This window comes from Egretta garzetta, unplaced genomic scaffold (assembly GCF_000687185.1).
Source record: "Egretta garzetta isolate BGI_Z169 unplaced genomic scaffold, ASM68718v1 scaffold108, whole genome shotgun sequence".
Taxonomy (NCBI): Eukaryota; Metazoa; Chordata; class Aves; order Pelecaniformes; family Ardeidae; genus Egretta; species Egretta garzetta.
Genome location: NW_009260614.1, coordinates 823,255 through 843,086, shown reverse-complemented (window position 1 = coordinate 843,086; position 19,832 = coordinate 823,255). Strand labels below are relative to the sequence as shown.

General features: G+C 56.1%; 2 protein-coding genes across 2 annotated transcripts; one reads left to right on the top strand and one right to left on the bottom strand.

Annotated features, from left to right (window-relative positions):
• The first annotated feature begins 6 nt into the window (after window positions 1-6).
• On the top strand, window positions 7-4,149 carry LOC104131738 (fibrinogen-like protein 1-like protein). The gene is made up of 3 exons (XM_035900579.1): window positions 7-1,453; window positions 2,284-2,397; window positions 3,439-4,149. The coding sequence occupies exons 1-3, from the start codon at window positions 1,450-1,452 to the stop codon at window positions 4,071-4,073; spliced, it is 753 nt and encodes a 250-aa protein (XP_035756472.1). The 5' UTR covers window positions 7-1,449; the 3' UTR covers window positions 4,074-4,149.
• A 2,895-nt stretch (window positions 4,150-7,044) lies between these two features.
• On the bottom strand, window positions 7,045-9,281 carry LOC104131737 (fibrinogen-like protein 1-like protein). Its single transcript, XM_035900670.1, is given in 3 exon segments — window positions 7,045-7,847; window positions 8,722-8,856; window positions 8,859-9,281. Coding segments are annotated over 3 exon segments (825 nt in total). The 5' UTR covers window positions 8,920-9,281; the 3' UTR covers window positions 7,045-7,218.
• Between the last annotated feature and the right edge of the window lie 10,551 nt (window positions 9,282-19,832).

Below are 19,832 nucleotides of genomic sequence, written 5' to 3'. Positions count from 1 at the left end.
GAAGGAAACACTGTTTGTGTCTGTTCGGAGCAGCCCAGTGGAGCCTGCTGGACACAGGGGTGATTTCCTCTCCAGGACCCGTGGGGACCGTGTTCCCTCTGCATCTGGCAGCCCTGAGGTCCCAGTGGTGCCTCACCAGCAGCAGCCCTGGCACAGGCACCCCAGCACACCCCTGGGCATCTCAGTGTTCAGTGCCGGTGCCATGGGAGCCCCCAGGTCACCCGCTTCCCCTGCCCCAAAGAAAGGGGACATGGCCCCTCTTCACGGGGTCCTTCTTCCCAGGACAGCTTGGGCCCTCCTCACCCCATAGACTTAGGAGTGCTGCTTTTATGATTCTCCTAAACCAAATGAAGCTGCAGATGAGGGTTCCAACCTCCAACCAAGCATGCAGGGATGAGATCTAAGGGTGCAGATGGAAGTTGATCCAGGGATCCCTTGCCTTGGAGAGCTCTGGATGCCGCTGTCCACCCAGACCTGCAAGTTACGCTGTCTGATGTGGGCTCCTGCAGTATGGAAAGTTTGGTGGAAGCCTCAGCTTGGCACTGGCTTGCCATAAGCACCAGGTTTAAAGCTGTGCCATGAAGAAGACATCTGGTAAGTAGGCCACTGAAACCAACACAGGAGAAGAAAGTAGAAGGGCCACAATCTTATCCTCTTAAAATTGCCTTGACAAAGAGATGAAACTGTCTGCACCTTCTGGCACCAAGAACAGCCCTCCCAAACAACCTGTCCTGAGAGCTTTTTGCTCCTGTAGAGAAAGCAACCCTGGTTGACATTGCTGGGGCTGGAGCGGGGGATCTGCAGGGTCGCACCAGGCCAAAGACAGGGATTGGGAAGGAGAATGGCAAAGGGACCCATAGGCAACTGTTTGTTACATGGAGCCCTTGCCCTCTCCTCATAGCATGCAGGTTGGGGTGCCAGGGGACACTGTATACAGTGACTTCTGGGTGCTGGACACTGGTCCCAGCTTAGTGACTTAAATCATTGATCCTGAAACCTGGCAGTGGAGAGTTAGCAAGCAGGCACGTCACTTGAGAACCTGTCCTCATCTTTCCAAGGTCTATCTCCTCCTTTGCTGGTTTCTGTGTGTATGTCCTTAAAAAGCTGGGTCTCTCCACTTCAGTTTGATCAAGGCTCCCCAGAATTTGCTTCAAGCAGGCAATTCATGTGTAGTGTTTGTGTGTCTGAGAGAGTCAATAATTGAGAAGGGAATTATTTTGCACTTCTCTGTCTGGAAGGGCATGACTCCGTCCTCAGGGGGTTTAGTTGTGTTGTCATGGGATCTGAAAACTGCTTGAGCCACGGTCTGCAAGTGCCTCCTTGTGCCTCTACAAATACCAGAAGTGAACACAAGTGGGTGTGTGCAGTGCCTATAAAGTCACCGTGGAAAGCTCGGCATGGGAGGGTGCACCACTGGGTTCCTGCTCTCCACTCAGCCGTGCTGTTGTGATGGGTGAGTTATCTTCCCAGCTGTATACTGCATTGATTTGTGGTGCTGGGCTCAAACAAGGCCTGACTGGGGTGAGTACACAAAGGCACAGGATGATTAGCAGGACAGCAGCCATGATCTGGCCTGGGCAACACATGCTGCTGGGCACTCTGCTAGCAGCAGGGATGAGAGACCAAAGCACCAAGCGACACACAAGCTTGGTGCCAGCCTATGCTTTCCCCAGGCTACCTGTGCCTGGTATTCCCATGTCCTGTCAAGGGAGGTTAATGTGGAGACCTATATTTCAGCTTGGTCCTTTCCCTTCCCCACCAATGCTCATGGCACATGTGGTTGCACAGGGGTCCTTCCCCAGGCATGATGGCATCGCCCCCATAACTGAGCTAGTGCTGGGCATAGGGGTGTGCTGGCGGCCAGCACAGGGGGTTTGGGCTCGTGTCCCTGTGTGGGCCTAGGAGACTTCCTCCTGTCTGCTTGGGAGCTGGTATCTGCAATAGGACCCATCCTTTGGATCCAGCTTCCCACTGGCTGTTACTGGGCTGGAGTGGCTTATATAAAAGGCTTAAGCACAATTACTCCAAAAAGAACTGTTTTCTTGTGATCCCTCCCCCCCCGGCAAACTACTGTCCCAGCTCTAGCTGTGTCACTGTCCTCTCTTAGCTACTCTTGGGCTATAGGCTCCAAGAACAGATCTGTAGGCTGCTGCCTGGTGCGGGAAGGGGCTGGCCAGAGGGTGACAAAGCTGTTTCTCACTGGTCCCAGCACCCCAGGGGTGCCTGCAGGGGCAGAAGGGGCTGCCCAGGGATCCTAACGGTGCTGGGCCCTTTCCTCCCCAGGGCTCCAGGCTGGGACACGTCGGCTCCGCTGGGACCTTGTCCTCCTGCCCATGTCGATGCTTCTCCTCTGTGCAAGTGCTGGCCCAGCAGTACCCCCTGTCAGCCCCCGGAGTGGTGAGTATGGAGTGGGTGGGGGCACTGGCTAGGCACCAAGGTGCAGAGCAGGGAAGTGTCTTCCTAACTCAGCACTGACTCTCAGGTCTGCAAAGTGCTCGGAGGCCCACGAGCACCCTGGCTGTGCACAGCACAAGAACTCCTCACGAGCAAACTCCTGGTCCATGGCTGGTAGGGCAAACAGCCTGCCAAGCCTTCCTCACCCCCTTGGTGACTCCATGTGGAAACCAAGGGGTTTCTGCCCAGACACCATCACGTGGCAGGATTGCCCTGCAGTGCTTGTGTCTTTTTACACTTCAGTTCTAGGAGAGATCCTCCCAGTAAATTTTTTTTTTTTTTAGCTCTCGTTAGATTCCCTTCCTCCCTGCAAGGGAGGTCACACTCCCTGCAAACCTGTGTGCAGGGAGTGTGAATTTCACGGGCTGAGTCAGAATTACCTGCAGCAAATTGTACCTCATCAGACACAAAACAAGAGAAACAAATTAGCAAATTGGTTTGGTAAGTCAGTCACGACCGTTCAGTCCTGCTAACAGATAAACTGCAACAAGCTCCTTATGAGGTCGAGGTAGAACGTAGACTTCTTTTGCAATGCCATGACCCCCAGGGAAAATACAAATTTTCATTACATATCATCATCCAGTGGAGCAGTTTGGACACTTCTGGTCCTTGCAAGAGCGGCAGCTCAATATATCCAGGGCCTTGTGTGAGGGCCAGATACACTTTGAGGACATCACTGGCACGTGGAAGGTTTTTTCCCCTCTTTTCTTGGCCAGGTGCATTAGAAGGCTCCAAACAAAATAGCAAGTAATGAGAAATAGATCTTAGGGCTCTTACCAGGGCCACTGTCTTAGAGACCTTCGATTGCCCCATGGCTGAGCCAGTGGAAAAGCCACTCTGCACTGTGGAGTAGACCACAGATAAAACCAGCCCTTTTTGCCCCGAGTCCTCACTCTCCTATAGGAGCTCCCTGTTGCCCTGACAGACTCATATGATCCTTCTCTTTCCCACCCCACCCTGTGTTTGCCACTGCTGCTGTCGCAGGGTTCCCCGCAGACTGCAACCATCTCCGCAAGACCAGCCCCAGTGGGGTGTACGTCATCCAGCCAGCAGGGTCACCCCCACGGGTAGTGTGGTGCGACATGGACACCGAAGGCAAGGGCTGGACTGTTGTCCAGAGAAACTCTCATGACACAGAGATCACATGGAAGCAATCCTGGACCACCTACAAGTACGGCTTCGGGAATGTGCAGGGTGATCACTGGCTGGGGACCGAGTACCTGCACCTCCTGACACAGCAGGGCACCTACAAGGTCCGCTTCGTCGTGCGGAATAAAGCCAATGTCACCCATTACGCCGAGTACGACATCTTCAGGGTGGAGAGTGAGGCCAGTGGGTACCCGCTGAGGCTGGGCCGGTTCTCTGGCGATGGGGACGACTATCTGACCGACTACCACCCCAAGAAGGGGGGCATACACGACAACATGAAGTTCAGCACAACCGACAAGGACCAGGACCAGTACAGTGGGAACTGCGCCAGCAGCTACGGGGGCTGGTGGTACGACAGGTGCCAGAATGTCCTGCTCAATGCCAAAAAACACATCCTTTGGCCAGGATTCTGTGATAATGGCGACTGCGCATCATCCCTCATCCTGGTCAAACCCACAGACGTGTGCTGACCATGCCGCAGCACCCAGCCCCCCCCCAGTTTGTGGGAGTGCCACCGTCCCCAGCTCAGTGCCCCGACCCTGTGCCTGCCAACACCCCCGTGCCAGCCCTGGTGCATGTCCTGCGCCACCGGCAGCTCCTGCACCGTCACCAGCTGAAACACAGTGGCTCTGGGGCTCAGGAGCAATTGCCCGGAGCCCTGGGCAAGTGGGCAGCTCCACCCAGGTGTCACGGTGCTGCTGGCCCTGGGAGGCAGGCACTGGATTGGGGTGGATGTGCCCACTCCTGTCCTGTGGAGGGGGAGCCGGTGCAGGTTCCCTTCCCTGTGCAGTCAGTGTATCCCTGCTTTGCTTGGGCCCTGCTCCCTCCCTGAGCCCCGTATGCCCCACAGCTCTGCCCATGCTGCCCATGCTGGGAGAAATCAACTGCAATAAACCCTGGAGTCAGACTTTGCTGCCTTGTGCCTACCTGCTGCTGCGGCACTGCACAGAAGTGTGGGGGGATCGCTCTGTCCGGCCTCTGGGGTGGTGGACCTGGGGGGAAAGAGGTGGACAAGGAGACGTGCCTGCCCAAGGGATGCCAGATCTTCCTGGGACATACAGAGTTCGCTTCCTGCAGGACTGGCATGGTGGCTGCTGGGTCCAAGATGATTTGCTCAGGCAGGGCTGGGCCAGGACAGCTGTGGAGCTGCTTCTGCTCCCAGGCTGAGCTGGTGCAGAGCTGGGCTGGCATGCAGGGGGTTTGTGTTGATTTTTCTTTTTTTTTGCCCCCAAAATATTTCAGTGTTCCATAGTGGAAGACCTGGCACCGATTCTCCCTGCTGCTGACTGTCCCAGCATCAACCTGTAACATGAGCTTTTCGCCCTTTGGTGCGGTTGCTGTACACAGCTGAGTATGGCTTTTGTACCTAATCCTGTCTGTGCCTTGGTTCTCAGGTCTCTGGGTACCATATGGCTTCCAATAGCTTGTTCCAGCCTCTGTGCACCAAACTGTGGCTCTGAGGCTACGATTAACCAAACAGGGCCAGCAACTGAGCTGTGGCTGTAAGGCCACGCTTAGCTCATGGGGCCAGCAAAGCAAAACCCTCAGCCATAGTTTGCCCCTGTCCATGGCTGTGTGGTTGCCCTATGCTGGGAAAGGGGAGAAACCACCACAGATGGGAGTGTGGAGAGGGTGGTGGGCTCCCGGGGGTGTGAGGGATGTAGGTAAGTCAGCCCCATCACACTCTGCCGCAGAGGCGGGATGTGGCTATGGGTCTCCTGGGGGATGGAGCGAATTTTGAACTCAGGGCTTGAAAGAAGCCATGATTCCTCTCCTCTGTTTTTGGGAGAAAAGCTGAGCTCAAAGAAGGCTTGTGGCTGTGAATCCTGAACATGTCGGGGCTCTCAGGCCAAGGTCTGTGGCTGAGGTCCCAGGGCAACCTGCAGAATTGTGGCAGCACCGTGTTCCTGCCCAGGCAGCCCTGGCTGCCCTGGAGGCGTCTGTGGGCCTGCAGCCCTGGTGCATGGAGGGATGAATGCAGGAGGGTGCTGCTGGTAGAAAAAGGCTTCCTGGTCTGAGCTGACTTGATAGCAGCATTTCTGGACTGAGAGATACATCTGCTTGTTTTCACTCCGTTTTCACTCCAGCCTGGATGTACGGCCTAACTGGAGGGGAGAGGCTTTGGGTTCCTGGTGCACAGCAATTTGCCCAGGAGTCAGCGATGCACCCTTGCAGTGTTGGGGGTGAACTGCATCCCAGCTGCATTAGCAAGAGTGCAGCCAGCAAGACATCATCCCCTCTGCTCAGCCCTAGGAAACCACACCACAGGTGCCATGGCTGCTGTTGAGATATCCAGTGCACAGAGGTATCACTCCCGTGCAGCAAGCCCATATGGACCCAAGCTGATTCAGGCCTCTTGAACTTCTGGGATCCTGCCATGTCAGGTTGCCTCAAGCTCTTAACCCTGACCTGAGTACCCCAAACATGCAGCGCCATGTGCCTCTGCAGCGTTGTTGAACTTTTCTTCCCTGTCTGCTCCTCCAGTTACCTCCCCAGGTCTGGGCCAGCATTCACAAGTTAATGAGGCAGGGTGCTGCTGGCCTGGCCCGCTGCCCCCCCTTAGCTCCAGCCCATGGCTGGTAGGTCTGGGCTGAGCTGATGCTTCCCTCCAACCCTCAGTGCTTGCTCTTGGCCATGTGGTACCACATGCCCTTTTTGAAAGATCCCCACCTTCAAACATCTCATCAACACATACAAATATCTTAAGGGTGGATGTCACGAGGACAGAACCAGACTCTTTGCAGTGGTGCCCAGCGACAGGACAAGGGTCAATGGGCACAAACTGAAACATAAGAGGTTTCAGTTGAATATGAGGAAAAACTTCTTTACTTTGAGGGTCACAGAGCACTGGAACAGGCTGCCCAGGGGGGGTTGTGGAGTCTCCTTCTCTGGAGATATTCAAAGCCTGTCTGGACAATGTCCTGTGCAACATGGTCTAGGTGAACCTGCTTTAGCAGGAGGGTTGGACTAGATGATCTCCCAAGGTCCCTTCCAACCCTTGCCATTCTGTGATTCTGTGAAACCCAACTCTCTTCTTCAAGTGAAAGTTTTGTCTAATTCTTCGTTTGAGTCTTATGAATAACCTTCCCTTTGAAAGTCTTTTCGTACCTCACCGGGAGCCTCAGGTCTGCTCCTGGCCAGAAACTGGCAGAAGTTGCTAGAAGTTCCCAAACAAATGAAGGACATTTATGCACGTCTGTGCAGGTTCTGAAAGCAATTTTATTCTTCAGGATGAAGCAGCAGGGATATGGTGTGTACATGGCCTGGGCTTAGAGCAGCTCAGGTCAGGGAGGCTAGAGGTCACTGATATTTTTCTGCTGAAGTAATCTACACCTGCAAAGCAGAAAGAGGGTAAGACCTTGCTGGATCAGGAGGGTTTTAGGTTTCCGAACACAGTTTTCTCCCCAGAAGGACCACGCTTGGAAACCACAGTGTTTATAAAGACTTGTTCTAATAATGATCCCTAAATATCCACCGCAAGCAAAAGGCCAGAGACAAAACAGCTCTTGGTATACAGGAACAACCTGATTCCCCCCCAACGCCCCAGCCAGCACAATGGGCCCCAGTAGGGCACTGGCCTGGCCACATGCTCAGTGCACAGGAGGGGGAGGAGCACTAACGGTACAGAGCCGGTTTGATGAGGATGGCAGAAGCTTTGCAGTTCCCATTGCACAGGCTGCCCCACGCTATGCCCCCCTTGACATTCAGCCGTACGGAGTAACATGCCGAGTACCACCACCCGCCCCCAGAGCGGGAGGCGCAGTTCCCACTGTAAGTGTCATGATCCTGATCTTTTGTGGAGAACTTCATGTTGTTGTGCACCTTCCTGGGATTGTCTGAGTCCATGGCATCCTCCGCTGTCCCTGTGTACGTTCCTAGCCGCAGCCGGTAGCCGTGGGACTCATCTTCCAGGCTGAAGAGGTTGTAGTCTGCGAACTTGGTGTTGTTTGTGGCATCCCAGATGACAAACCTGACCTGGTAGACCTTCTGGTTGGTGATCTGATGAATGTACTCGGTGCCCAGCCAGTAGTCGGTGTGCACATTCCCAAAGCCGTATTTGTAGGTGCTCCAGGACTCGGCCCAGGTGATCTCCGTGCCCTGCCGGTTCCTCTGGATGACCGTCCAGCCCCCGTCCGTCACATTCATTTCACAGTACACCACAATGGGATGCAGTCCCGTGGGCTGGATGGCGTAGATGCCGCTGGGGCTGCCAATGGGGATCTCGCTGCAGTCCTTGGGCCAACCTGGGGCGGGAGAGAGAGTGATTTAACAAAAGCCAGGACCAAACCACGTTTCACCCTGTGGCAGGATAGAGGGACGTTTGGCCAGAGTGCATGGGGGATTCTCAGTTCTCCCAGCCCAGAGAGGTCGATGTGCTTGGCTGGAGGTGAGAGAGGGTTGGCCTCAGCCCTCTGTTCCACTCCTGCACCTAACAGGAGGCAGCCCCAGTGAAAGGCCCCAGACCCACTGGGCTATGCTATTTTCAGCCTAGGAGACTGATACGGACACTAGTGGGCCCCTTTGGGTCTCCTGAAAAGCGATTGTGCCACTAAAACAGGGTCACACTGGGGAGGAAGATGAAAAGGACCTTGTCCCCGCTTGTGACCTAGGGAACAGGAAAAAAGTGACCCCTTCCAGCACACAGGCACCCCTACCAGTCTGCACAGTGTGCATAGATGCAGAGCACTGAATCCTCACATCCTCCATTCTCCATCCTGGAGCAAGGCCAGGGTTAGGGACAGCGTAGGGCCTCTCCCCACCCAGAGCTGGCTGTACACCAGCATGCCACGCTGAGTCGGTCCCCTCTGTGCTAGCAGGCGTGGTCTCCCCAGGACCTCCCACCATGGTTCAGATCCTGCTGGATGGGCAGAGCTCCTCTCCCCAGCCGAGCAAAGCCTGAGGCTGGTGCTGCCTCTCCCCATCCTGCCTGCCTGTGCACTCTGTGGGGGTGCGTTCTGTGTCTGAGGCATCGTAACACCCCCTCTCCCCAGTGCCATTTACCAAGGCGCCCCTGGCCCAGAGCATGGGCTGGGGCTGTTCACCAGCCAGGGCTGACCCAGATCAAGGAACTGAACGGGGCTGGTGAGAGCACTGTGGTGCCCATAGGATGCTACGTACTGGTTTTCTTCAGAGCACTCGCTGAAGCGCTGGAGGGCGATTTCTTGGAGATGTTTAGGGTTTGCATATGGGTGCAGTGGCCTGGGGCAGCCAAGACCAGCACACAAGCAAGGCGTAGAAGGCACTGGGCTGCTAAAAGGGAAAAGATGGAGAAAAGATGAAATGTGACCCTCCCTCCAGAAGGGTGGGAGATCCCATGGCTCCAGCACCGCACAGCTTAACGCAGCCATGTGAGACGCAGGAGCACGCTGAACATGCTGGGCAGCCCCAGACTGGTCCATGCCAAGCTAGAAAGCTGGCCAAAAGGCCTCAGCTCTTTTGCCCAGGGGGTAGAAAACCTTGCCTTTTCCCCTTGAGCAGCTCCCGAAAAGTCATGCGTGAGATAGTTTTGGGTGGAGCACAACACCCAACAGCCGATGGAGCCAAGTTTCTTTCCTGGCCCCTGAAGCGGGGGCCTGGGCAGGGCAGAAGCTGCTGGTGCTTGGAGGGGTGGGAGGTGAGCGTGCCCTCAGAGGGCACCCGCTGCTCCCTAGGGCCATGCGAGGACCAGCGCGGAGCCTCTCCCTGTTGCTGGGCTGCCCTGCCCTTGCTCGTCCCTTTGCTAGCAAGGAGCACCCTGCTTCCCAGCGCAGTACTCACCCATGGTGTGTGGAGTGCCCTCAGGAGTGCTGTGCTGGGAGCCGTGAGTCCTGGAGGCATTTGTAGACCCTCTGTGGTGGGCGGGGTGAGCGGGTCCTACCCCCTCCCGGTTTCCTTTCTCCTGGAGACGGAAATCAGGCTGGGTTTTCTTTACGCCCTTAGGAAACACAAGCTGAGGTGAAGGTGGCTGTGATTCTGGGTGCACAGCCTCCTGAGCTGCAAAGAAAATAACCCCGGTGCCAGCAAGAGTTCTTGGAATGGTCTCTTCTGTGATTGCTTAGCTCCTTGGATGGAATTTCCCCTGGGAACAGCATATTTGGGAGCTTTGAAGAGTGCAGCTCATTAAATAAACACTCAAATGCCAGTCTCCAGCTGAGAGAGAGCAAACACCAGGGATGTCCCTGCCTCCCACCATTACAGCAGGGTGCTGCCAGGTCAATCCGTTCCCCTTTCAGGTGCTTTTGACAAGCCCAGCCCGGCTCTTGCTGGGGAAGTCAGGGCAACCCTGAGATTCCCAGAGAGACTGACTGTTCTGGGACAGTGTTTGGAGCGGCCGGTGTTTCCTGGACCGCACGACAGCAGGCAGGGTGTTGCGGTGGAGAGTGTCTCCATCTGGGGAGGCAGGAGAGATCTCTGTTCCCCAGCGGGCCACAGTCCTGACCTGAAAGGACGTGGCCTTTCCAAAAGTAACTTGGCTAAAAGGTGTCTGTAGGCCAGCTGAGGCAGCTGTGGTCTTGGGCAGTGGCTTGGGAGGCTAGTCATGCAGGGCGGGTGGATACAGAGGAAGGCGAGTGTCTGCCCAGGAGCAGCAAAACGGGGCAGGCGGAGGGCAGCAGTGGGGATCTGAGCCTGTACAGAGGGGAGGCAGGGTCTGAGCGTGCATGGAGGGAAAGGGGAGGGGAATTGAGGGTGTACAGAGGGACTGGAAGGGATATGATGTTGGAACCCCTAGGAACTGAGCACCTGCAGAAGGGGCAGGTGGGATCTGAGTTGGTGGAGGGCAACAGTGGGAATCTGAGGGCACTTGTTGTGGAGAACAGGGATGTGAGTGGGGACAGAGGGGAGAAGCCAGCACTAAACAGACACTGAAAGGAACGGAGGAGATCTGTGTATGCGAGGAGGGGGACAGAGGAGATCTGGGTGCATACAGAGGGAAATGGAGGACACTTAAGCATACAAAGCGGGGAATGGAGGGGATCTGTTTGTGCAAAGGACAACAGAGGGGTTCCAAGAAAGCACAATAAGGGGAACAGAGAGAATGTGAAAGTAGCTGGATAGGAATGGAGAGCATTTGAGAGTTCTTGGCAATGACCAGAATGAGTTTGAGGGGATGTAGAAGCACCCAGAAGGGAACAGAGGGAATTTGAAAGCGTGTAGAGGGGGCACGGCTTGGATGTAGGGCACTCAGAAAGGATGGCAGGGACTGGGAGGTGCACAAAGGGGAGTAGAGGGGATCTGAGCATGGATGGATGGGAACTGTGGGGTTCCAAGGCACAGGTAGGGGAGCAGAGGGGATCTACAAGCACTCAGCAGGGAATGGGGGTAGCTGAGGGTCCACAGAGGGGAACACAGGGAGCCTGAGCGTGCATAGGGAAGAATGTAAGGGACCACAGTCACATGTGGGGGAACAGAGGGTATCTGAATGCAAACAGAATTGAACAAATGGTTTTGATGTGCCCTCTGATGCTCCCCAGGATCTTTTATTTGCCCTCTGGTGCAATGCAGAGGCTTCCATTTGGTCCTCTCATCCCCTAAGAATCACTCCATTTAGCTTTTGGTGCACCCAAAAGAAGGTGCACCTCTGGAGGCCTCCGATCTCCCTCCCGTACACCTCAGACTCCTCCGTTTGCCTTCTGGTGCCACCTACAGCCCCCCATTTTCCTTGCAGTGCATCCCAGTGTCCTACATTTGCTTTCCTTTCCACGCCAGAGCCCTCCATGTGCCCTCAGGTGCCCCCTGAGCCCCCCGCTGCCTGCTCATGCAGGTGTTTCCCTTTGCAAGCCCTGACACCCCGGAGGCCCCAGCAGGGTCCCAGGCAGCAGGCACTGCTATGTGTAGGATGCTCAGCAGTAAGGACTCAGGGGTGCTGGTGTCGGCCCACCCTCACAGGCGGTAATGCGGGAATCTCTGGAACAACCTGTGCAGAGCCCTGTGGCCGGGAAAGCAACTCCTGATGGCTCCTGGGGCCAGCTCCTGCCTTGGGGTCTGGCTCTTCCCTTCCCACAGGGAAGCACAAGGATCCCCAGTCTCCGTTAGAGACAGGTTTGTGCCGAAGGACAGGTTTGTGCCCTTCCACTAGGGCCGAAGGGCAGAGTCTCTGGGTGCCCAAATGCCATTGTTACTCCAAGGTCTCTTGGGTGACAGCCCCCACCGTGTGTGCTTCTTCCATCTGTAACAGTGATAGTGTTTGGGGTGGGTTGGGTAAGGGTCTGGGTGTTCTGGGCAAATTCGGAGGCCGGGAACCTATGGGAGGCCCTTTATTCAATGAGAGGATTGTTTTGGAGGGTGAGGACAGGGGGCACTGCGATGTGGGACTGTAGTAAGTGTGGTCTGACCAGGCCCTCATTGCTTCCATTGAGGTAAGGTGTTTTCTGGCACTGGAGAAGCACAGGGTTTGCTGAGGCGGGTGGCAATGTGATGACCTTTCATCAGGATGTGATGGCAATATGTGATGGGACCTCCTGAGATCGCCTGATCCAACCCACTCCTCAAGAGAGCAGACCACCCACAAAGTTTCCCGCTGGGTTTCGAATACCCCCAGGGACGGAGGCTCCCTCCCTGGGCAACCTATGCTGGGTTGCCCAGGGAGGTCACCCTCACAGTGAAAAAGTGTTTTCCTGTGTTCAGATGGAACTGCCTGTATGTCAGTTTGTGCCCATTGCTTCTTGTCCTGGCACTGGGCACCACTGGGAAGAGCCTGGCTCCCACTTTTTCCTTCTGTCCTTTCGGGTATTTACATATATTGATAAGATCCCCCTCTGAGCCAGCAGCAGACCCACATTTTCCATGGTATTCCTTTTGTTTGTATACTTGTAGACATCTTTCTTGCTGCCCTTCTTGCTGCTCCTTTGCCCGATTCAACTCCAGGCCAGCCTTGGCGTTCCCAACCCTATCCCTGAATGACCGGACAGTATGTCTGTTCCATCAACCACCATACTCTGCTTCCATCTCTTGAACACCTCCTTTATAGGTCTGAGTTTACTCAGGAACTCCTTGATCATCCACACAAACCTTCTGCTGCTTTTGCTTGATTTCTTGTTTGTTCACAGGAGAAATACCAGAAAACCATAATGTAAACATATATAATAAAAGCATGTTACCTGTCTCCATCTACTTTTTTGCTTTTGGGGTGAGGAGTCTGGGCTGGTGGCCTCCACTTCCATGGGTTTCTCTGCTTGGGGTGGCAAGGTAAGTGGTGCAGAGCATGGCAGATCACCTCTGGGGGCGCTGCTACGCTCTCTGGTGTGCTGCCAGCCTCTTCTCCAAAGTGACAGCTCGGCCTGAGAGCTGCCTCCAGGACATGCAATAAGGAGTCGGGGTCCTGGAGGACAGGGTCACTGCACTCCATGCAGCAAATGACCACATAGCAAGGCCTCCACTGTGGGGTTGCAGCAAACCAGCTCCCTTTCTGTCCTTGGCTGCTCCATGCCATGTTGAGCCCCTCCAGTGCTCGTTGTGGCCTGTGGCAGAGACAAGAAAAGAGCCCAAGAGGTCTGAGAGGAAGGGAGACCCCCTGCCCGGTGGCTGCGTCTTTCTGCCACCCTCCTCTGCCTGTTATGTATGCTCCTGCCATCAGCATTCAGGATGGGAAGAGCTTCATCCCGTTCTCTTTGCTTCACACTGCTGTCCACCTGACCCTGGGACTGAAAAGGACCGTGATTCTCACACCTCCACCGTCTCAGTCCACTTGTTAGCAGCAGAAGTAGGGAGGGATCATGGAACCACAGCATGATCCTAATGGAACATGTTACTATGACTTAGATGAGAAATGCGAGCTGCAGCATCCAGCATGAGCACAGTGTTACTGGGTGACTGCAGGAGAAGGCCCTTGCTTGGGTCAGGACCGGCCTCTGCAGGATGGGGGAGCACAGAGTTCCTCATCCTTCTTGAACTGGGGAGCCCAGAAGTAGACACAGTGCTCCAGATGGGGTCTCACCATGGCAGAGTAGAGGGGGAGGAGAACCTCCCTCATCCTGCTGGCCACGCTCCTCTTAATGCACCCCAGGATGCCATTGGCCTTCTTGGCAACAAGGGCAACCTGCTGGCTCATGGTCAGACTCTCAGGTCCCTCTCGGCAGAGCTGCTTCCCAGCAGGTCAGCCCCCAGCCTGTACTGGTGCATGGGGTTCAACCTCCCCAGGGGCAGCACTCAATACTTGCCCTTGTTGAACTTCATCACGTTCCTCTCCGCCCAACTCTCCAGCCTGCCCACGTCCCACTGAATGGCAGCACAGCCTCCCAGTGGATCAGCCACTCCTCCCAGCTTTGTGTTGTTGGCAAACTTGCTGAGGGTACGCTCTGTCCCTTTGTCTGGGTCATTGATAAATAAGTTGAACAAGACCGGGCCGAGTACTGAGCCCTGGGGAACCCCACGAGCTACCAGCCTCCAACCAGACTCTGCACTGCCGATCAGAACTCTCTGAGCTCTGCCACGCAGCCAGTTCCCAATCCACCTCACTGTCCACTCATCCAGCCCACGCTTCCTGAGCTATGAGGATGTTATAGGAGACAGTGTCAAAAGCCTTGCTGAAGTCAAGGTAGACAGCATCCACTGCTCTACCCAGCCTGTCATGCCATCATAGAAGTCATCTGGATTACACAGTGGTATAAAAGTAAAAATGTGATAAAATGCTTTCAGGCAAACAATCAGAGGAGAAAGTAACTTGGCATTTGTAGTGGCCATGACATATAAAGGTGTTATTATACATAAGTATCAAGAGAAAGGTTTCCTACAGGTAGCAGCCTGATCTTCCCTTTTCCAGCTGTTGAGATGCAGGGTCAGGAGCATAAGAACTATATTTTGGACTGCTTATGCACTGCCCAGTGCCCAGTTTTTCCGTACGCAAGCCCATAGATTTCTGTGTGCAAGTCCAGGACCCCCAGATCGCTGTCTCCAGCATAATCCAGGTTTTTAGAACTCTGTGATTCTGTTTTTAGACTGTTCCCATTTGCACATGCCACCCCCACTGCAAAACAAGCAATTGCAGAAATTTTGGTCCTCAGGGATGGTTCCACGCGTCAAGGTCCCCTAGGGTGAATCCCGGCATCTGGAATCCTGTGGGGTGTCCAGGGCTCACTGACGTCTGGGACGCTCCGGCATTGCCAGGTGGCCCTGGGAGGCAGAAGAAGAAATGGAGAAAGAGGAGGAGGGGGGAGGAGACCCTATATCCCCCTCCAGGGTGGGAGGGATCATGGGCAATATGGGGGGACCAAGGGGCAACTGGGGGGGTCCTGGGAGCAACTGATGGGTGAAAGTATGGGACCCTGGGGGCAACTGAGTCAACTGTCTGTAACTGGGGCCCCCAAAGGGAGAGGGGGGGTTCTAGAGAAAATGGGGGGAAGAGGCAGGGTCTCCAGGTAATGAGGGAATTTTGGGGAAGCAAGGCAGCCTGGAGTGGTCCTGGGTGCAAGGAAGGGGTGCCAGAATGGGCCAGAGGACAATGGGAGTTCCAGGGGGAGATGGGGGCCCTGTGAGTTTAGGAGTCCTGGCAGTCTATGGCCTCCCTTGGACAGCCTGGTCACCTCGCATTTGTAGGGAATCCCGAGGGACTGAGGGTCCAGTGGGGATTGGGAGTCCCATGCAGGTCTGTGGGGAGCCCCAGAAGCATGGGGACTTTGAGGGTAAGGTTTACCAGGTCAGGAGGACTCACATCATCAGCAGCACAAGTGCCATGGAGCCAAGTGCCAGCCCCAGCCCCAGCCATGATGTACGGTGCAGGGGTGTCCTGCCATGGGGCCAGTGCAGCACAGCTCTGAACTGAGCCTGGAGTCCCTTCCCTGTCTCCATGCTTCCTCCTGATACTGTGGGGACCCAGACACCTCATGTCATGGGGCACTGCCCTCCAGGAACCAGGTGTTCCTGCAGCACCCACCTCAGCCACAGGCCTCACTGTTCCCAGGGACTCGCATGTCTGGGCCTCCCTGCTCCACCCCATGTGCCCCACTGCCCCTAGAGGAGCCAGGCATCAGGGAGTGCGTGCTCCACTCCACATGTCCACCATGGACCCAGGCGTCCTGGCACCCGGCTCGCACTCCCATGCACTGCCCCCCCCTCGATGGACCCAGGTGCCTGGGGTCCCTCTCCACCCCACACTTCTCACTGCCCCCAGGGCACTCAGGTGTCTGGGCGCACCGTTGAGGTAGAAGTACTTGCGGACCAAAGGCTCGGGAAGGACCCCCAGGTGACAGGCGATGGTTCCTGGAGTGGGGTCCTGGACGGACAGACTGAGATGTCCCTCTGGACTCCCCTGCAGCTCCTCAAACAGCGCCAGATCCTGTGTACGCAGCTAGGGTATGGGGGAACACATCAGTGCAGCCTGGCCCACGAAACCACATACACATCATGCACATGCTCGTCATGCCCCCCTCATGCTTCTTGTACCCTCTGCTTGTCCATGTGCATGCACCTCATGTCCCACATTAGCTCCTCGTGCCCTGCGTGTGGGTGTGCGCACAGGGATGCACAAGCAGAGTGTTTGCAAAAGTCACTTCCTTCACACATGTGCACACATGTGCACATGGATCTGCAAACACACGAGTGACCTGCCTCCTGCTTGAGTGTGCCCTTCCCATGGGGGAGTGCTTGCTTGTGCCCTGTGCATGCTACTTCTAGCACACATATCTACTGTATAAGCGATACCTGTAGCTATTGACAGCCCATGCACCCAGTGCACCACTGTGTGCGTGCAGGCCTTGCTGCCTGTGCCCAGGCCTCTCATTAATATCTACATACACTCTTACACATGCACATGCAACTCACATCCTTGGCGAACATCCAGGTAACAGGCATGTCGGGGGGGGTGGCAAAGGGCACATCGCAGTGCAGTGTGATGGCTTCATCCGCGTAGGCCCACACGTCCTGCACTGGGAGCATTGACAGGTGAGTGAGGTCACATCGACCCATGCGCTTACAGAAATGATTGCTCTCCTGCATGGCTGCACACGCTCATGTGCTGGCAGTGGGATGGGTAAGCGTGTACCTTGGCACGCTCACAGTGAGCACAGCAGGCATGCCCACATGCCCATGTGCCCACATGCCTGCATGTTCACAAGCCCTGGAAGCACCCGGCTCTGGGGTGGGGCTTAGCCAGCCTGGATGCCTGGGCCTGCCATGGCCCCATACCTGGGCAGTCCAGGGGAAGCTGGCAGTCCACAAGGCGGCAGGTAGCACACTGGAAGACACGGGCAGCTGGCTGGTACCCTGGGGGGGGAGAGACTTGGTGGTCCCAGAGGGATGGAAGATGTACTAGGGGATGAGGGGTGGCAAGACAGAGGGATGGGCACTCACCACAGGGGGGGATGCAGGCTGGAGCTGGTGGGGAGGAAGCAGCATTAGACTGGGGATCATTGGGCACGCACATCCCCGTAATGAGCTGTCAGGGCTCAGCCTTTGTCCAGCCCAGATGGGGTGTCTGGTGGTTTCTGGAGGATGGGGGTGCCCAGGGTGGGGGTCCCTGGGGTGTAGATATCCAGGGTGGGGGTGTCTGTGACAGTCCCTTGAGTGGGGGTCCCCCAGGGTGGGAGTCCTGGGTGGGTGTCCCCATTGGACCCATACCTTCCTCCAGCTGGCTCAGCTTCACCCAGATCATGTTGATGGCTTCCTGCAGAGACACCTCAAAGGGCTCTGGGGTGTCCCAGATGTCCAGGTGAGAAAATGTGCCCTCCCCCCAATCCCCGTAAACCCTCCCCAGACCTCACAGCTCACCTCGATGCCATATAACCACCCTGGAGTCCCATATATCCCCAAATACCCCTCAACCCCCTCCAGAAGCTGTATAACTAGAAGCCCATATACCCTCAGGATTCCCCAGATATCCCCTTACAGCCCCCAGACCTCCATGTATCCTGTATTTCACACACACACCCCCATTCAACTCCCGTCTCCCATGCCCCATGTCCTGGCCCTACTCCCTCACATGTCCCATTTCCCAGCTCACTCATGTCCTTCTGCTTCTCCAGAAAGTGCAGGGCATCCATGATGACCTCCCGAAGTGCCTCACGCTGCCCTGACCCTAGGACCAGTTCAGGGACACTGGGATCAGTACAAGGGCACTGGGACCAGTACAGGGTTGGGGTTGGAGGTTCAGGCATGGGAGGGTGCAGTAAGGGCTGGGGTGTTTCTGGAGTCCTGATCAGGTTTTAGGGATATTGGGAAGGGTCAGGTATCCCTGGGGATTCCTGAGGTCCTAGTTAAGGCCAGGGGATCCCAGGAAGTCCCCAGTGTGTCCCAGGCAGGGTTGGGGGTTCCCAGAGGTCTCTGGGGTCCAGATCAGGACTGGGGAGACCTTGGCATGGTTGGGAATCCCTAGGGTTGGATCCCTGGGGTCCCTGTTTAGGAAAGGCATCCCCAACTGCCTGGGATCCTGGCTAGTGTTAGTGTGAGTGCCTTGGTTGAAGTGGGGAACCCCAGAGGGCTCTAGGGTCCTGTTCAGGGTGGGGGTCTCCCTTGGGATGGAGGCCCTTGGTGGGATGGAGGTACCAGTCAGGATGGGGGTCCTTGTGCAGGGTCCCTGTTCATATGGGTGTCCCTGGGGAACCATGACGCACCTACAGTGACAGAAGCGAGTGGCACAGCAGCCTGGACAAGGGCCTCAAGACAGTGTTGGTGTCGGGGGTCCTTGAGGGGGGCCCCAGTAATGTCATGGCAGAGCCGTGCCCGTTGAATGGGGGGCCCAAAGCAGAGCAGGCAGGGGTGCACCCCAGGGAGCCAGGACGCCAGAGCCACCCAATGCCACAAGCCAGGTCTCCCTGCCTGGATGCCTGGGTTTCCAGGGAGCCAGGGGGTCAGCACCAGCATCAAGGGCACCCACCACCACCCCATGGCCCCAGAGCTTAGCACCCAGATGCCTGGGTCCCCAGGGAACATCAGGGTTCCTAGGCAGAGCCTGGGCGCTGGGTTCCCCAGGGAACAGCAGGGTTCCTAGGCGGAGCCCGGGTGCCGGGGTCCCCAGGGGACTGTGGGGCTCTTAGGCAGGTCCCAGATGCCTTTGTCCTCTCTTGAGAGGAGTGGGGATATCCAGACACATGGGTCCCCTGGGGTGTGTGGGATGGAGAAGGGGTTCACAGTCCATCATTTTTGTCCCCCCAAATCTTCTACCTCCAGTACCTGCTAGGCACATTTGTTGGTGTCCCCATATCCCCTCTGTTTAGGTGTCTAATTCCTCACTTTGAACTCCTATAATCCTGGTCCAGTCTCCTGCAGTTCCCAAATCCCCCCTCCTTGAAACCTGCATGAGGCTTCTCCTTTTCATTCCGTCATATCCCATCCCATGAATACCTCCCTACTCGCCTGCTGAGCAAGCTGCCCTGGAGCTGGCCTTGGTGCACAGTGGGGTTCCTGAGGCAGGGAAACGCCAGGGTGGCAGAGACCCGCCGGGAGCCGGTAGCTCTTGAGAGAGATGCGGAGGAGGCCTGTGAGTGGCCAGGGCAAGCACGGCCACCCCCGCGCCTATAAAAAGCAGCCAAGAGAGCGCTAGGGGCCAGGAGCTGCCAACAGAACGGGTGAGCAGAGGGCGGCGCGGCAGCTGGGGCTGGGTATGCCTGTTTGTGTGGCAGTTTGCACATGAGGGTGCACAGGAAGGCCATCATCACCCTGCCAGCTCGAGAGGTGAGTTCAGTTGGTGGTCGTCACCCTCGCAGAAGGAGCTTAGCTATGGTATATTTGGGGACCTGCAGCTATGCTATATATGGGGAACTACAGGCCTGTCGGTCTGACCTCAGTGCTGGTGAAGGTCGTGGAGTAGATCATCCTGAGTGCTGTCACATAGCACACCCAGAAAAACCAGAAGATCAGGCCAGTCAGCTTGGGTTTATGAATGGCAGATCCTGCTTGACCAACCTGATCTTCTATGACAAGGGGACCCGCTTAGTGGACGAGGGAAAGACTGTGGGTGTGGTGTACCTGGACTTTAGTAAAGCCTTTCCCACAACATTCTGCTAGAGAAACTGGCTTCCCATGGCCTGGGCAGGCATACTCTGTGCTGTGTAAAAAACTGGCTGGGTGGCCGGGCCCAAAGGGTGGTGGTGAATGGAGTAAATCCACCCTCGTGGCCGGTCACAAGCGGTGTCTCCCAGGGCTCAGTTCTAGGGCCAGTCTTGTTTAACATCTTCATCAATGACCTGGATGCAGGGATCGAGGGCACCCTCAGTCAGTTTGCAGATGACACTGAGCTGGGCGGGAGTGTGGATCTGCTGGAGGGGAGGAGGGCTCTGCAGAGGGACCTGGCCAGGCTGGATCCATGGGCCCAGGCCAAT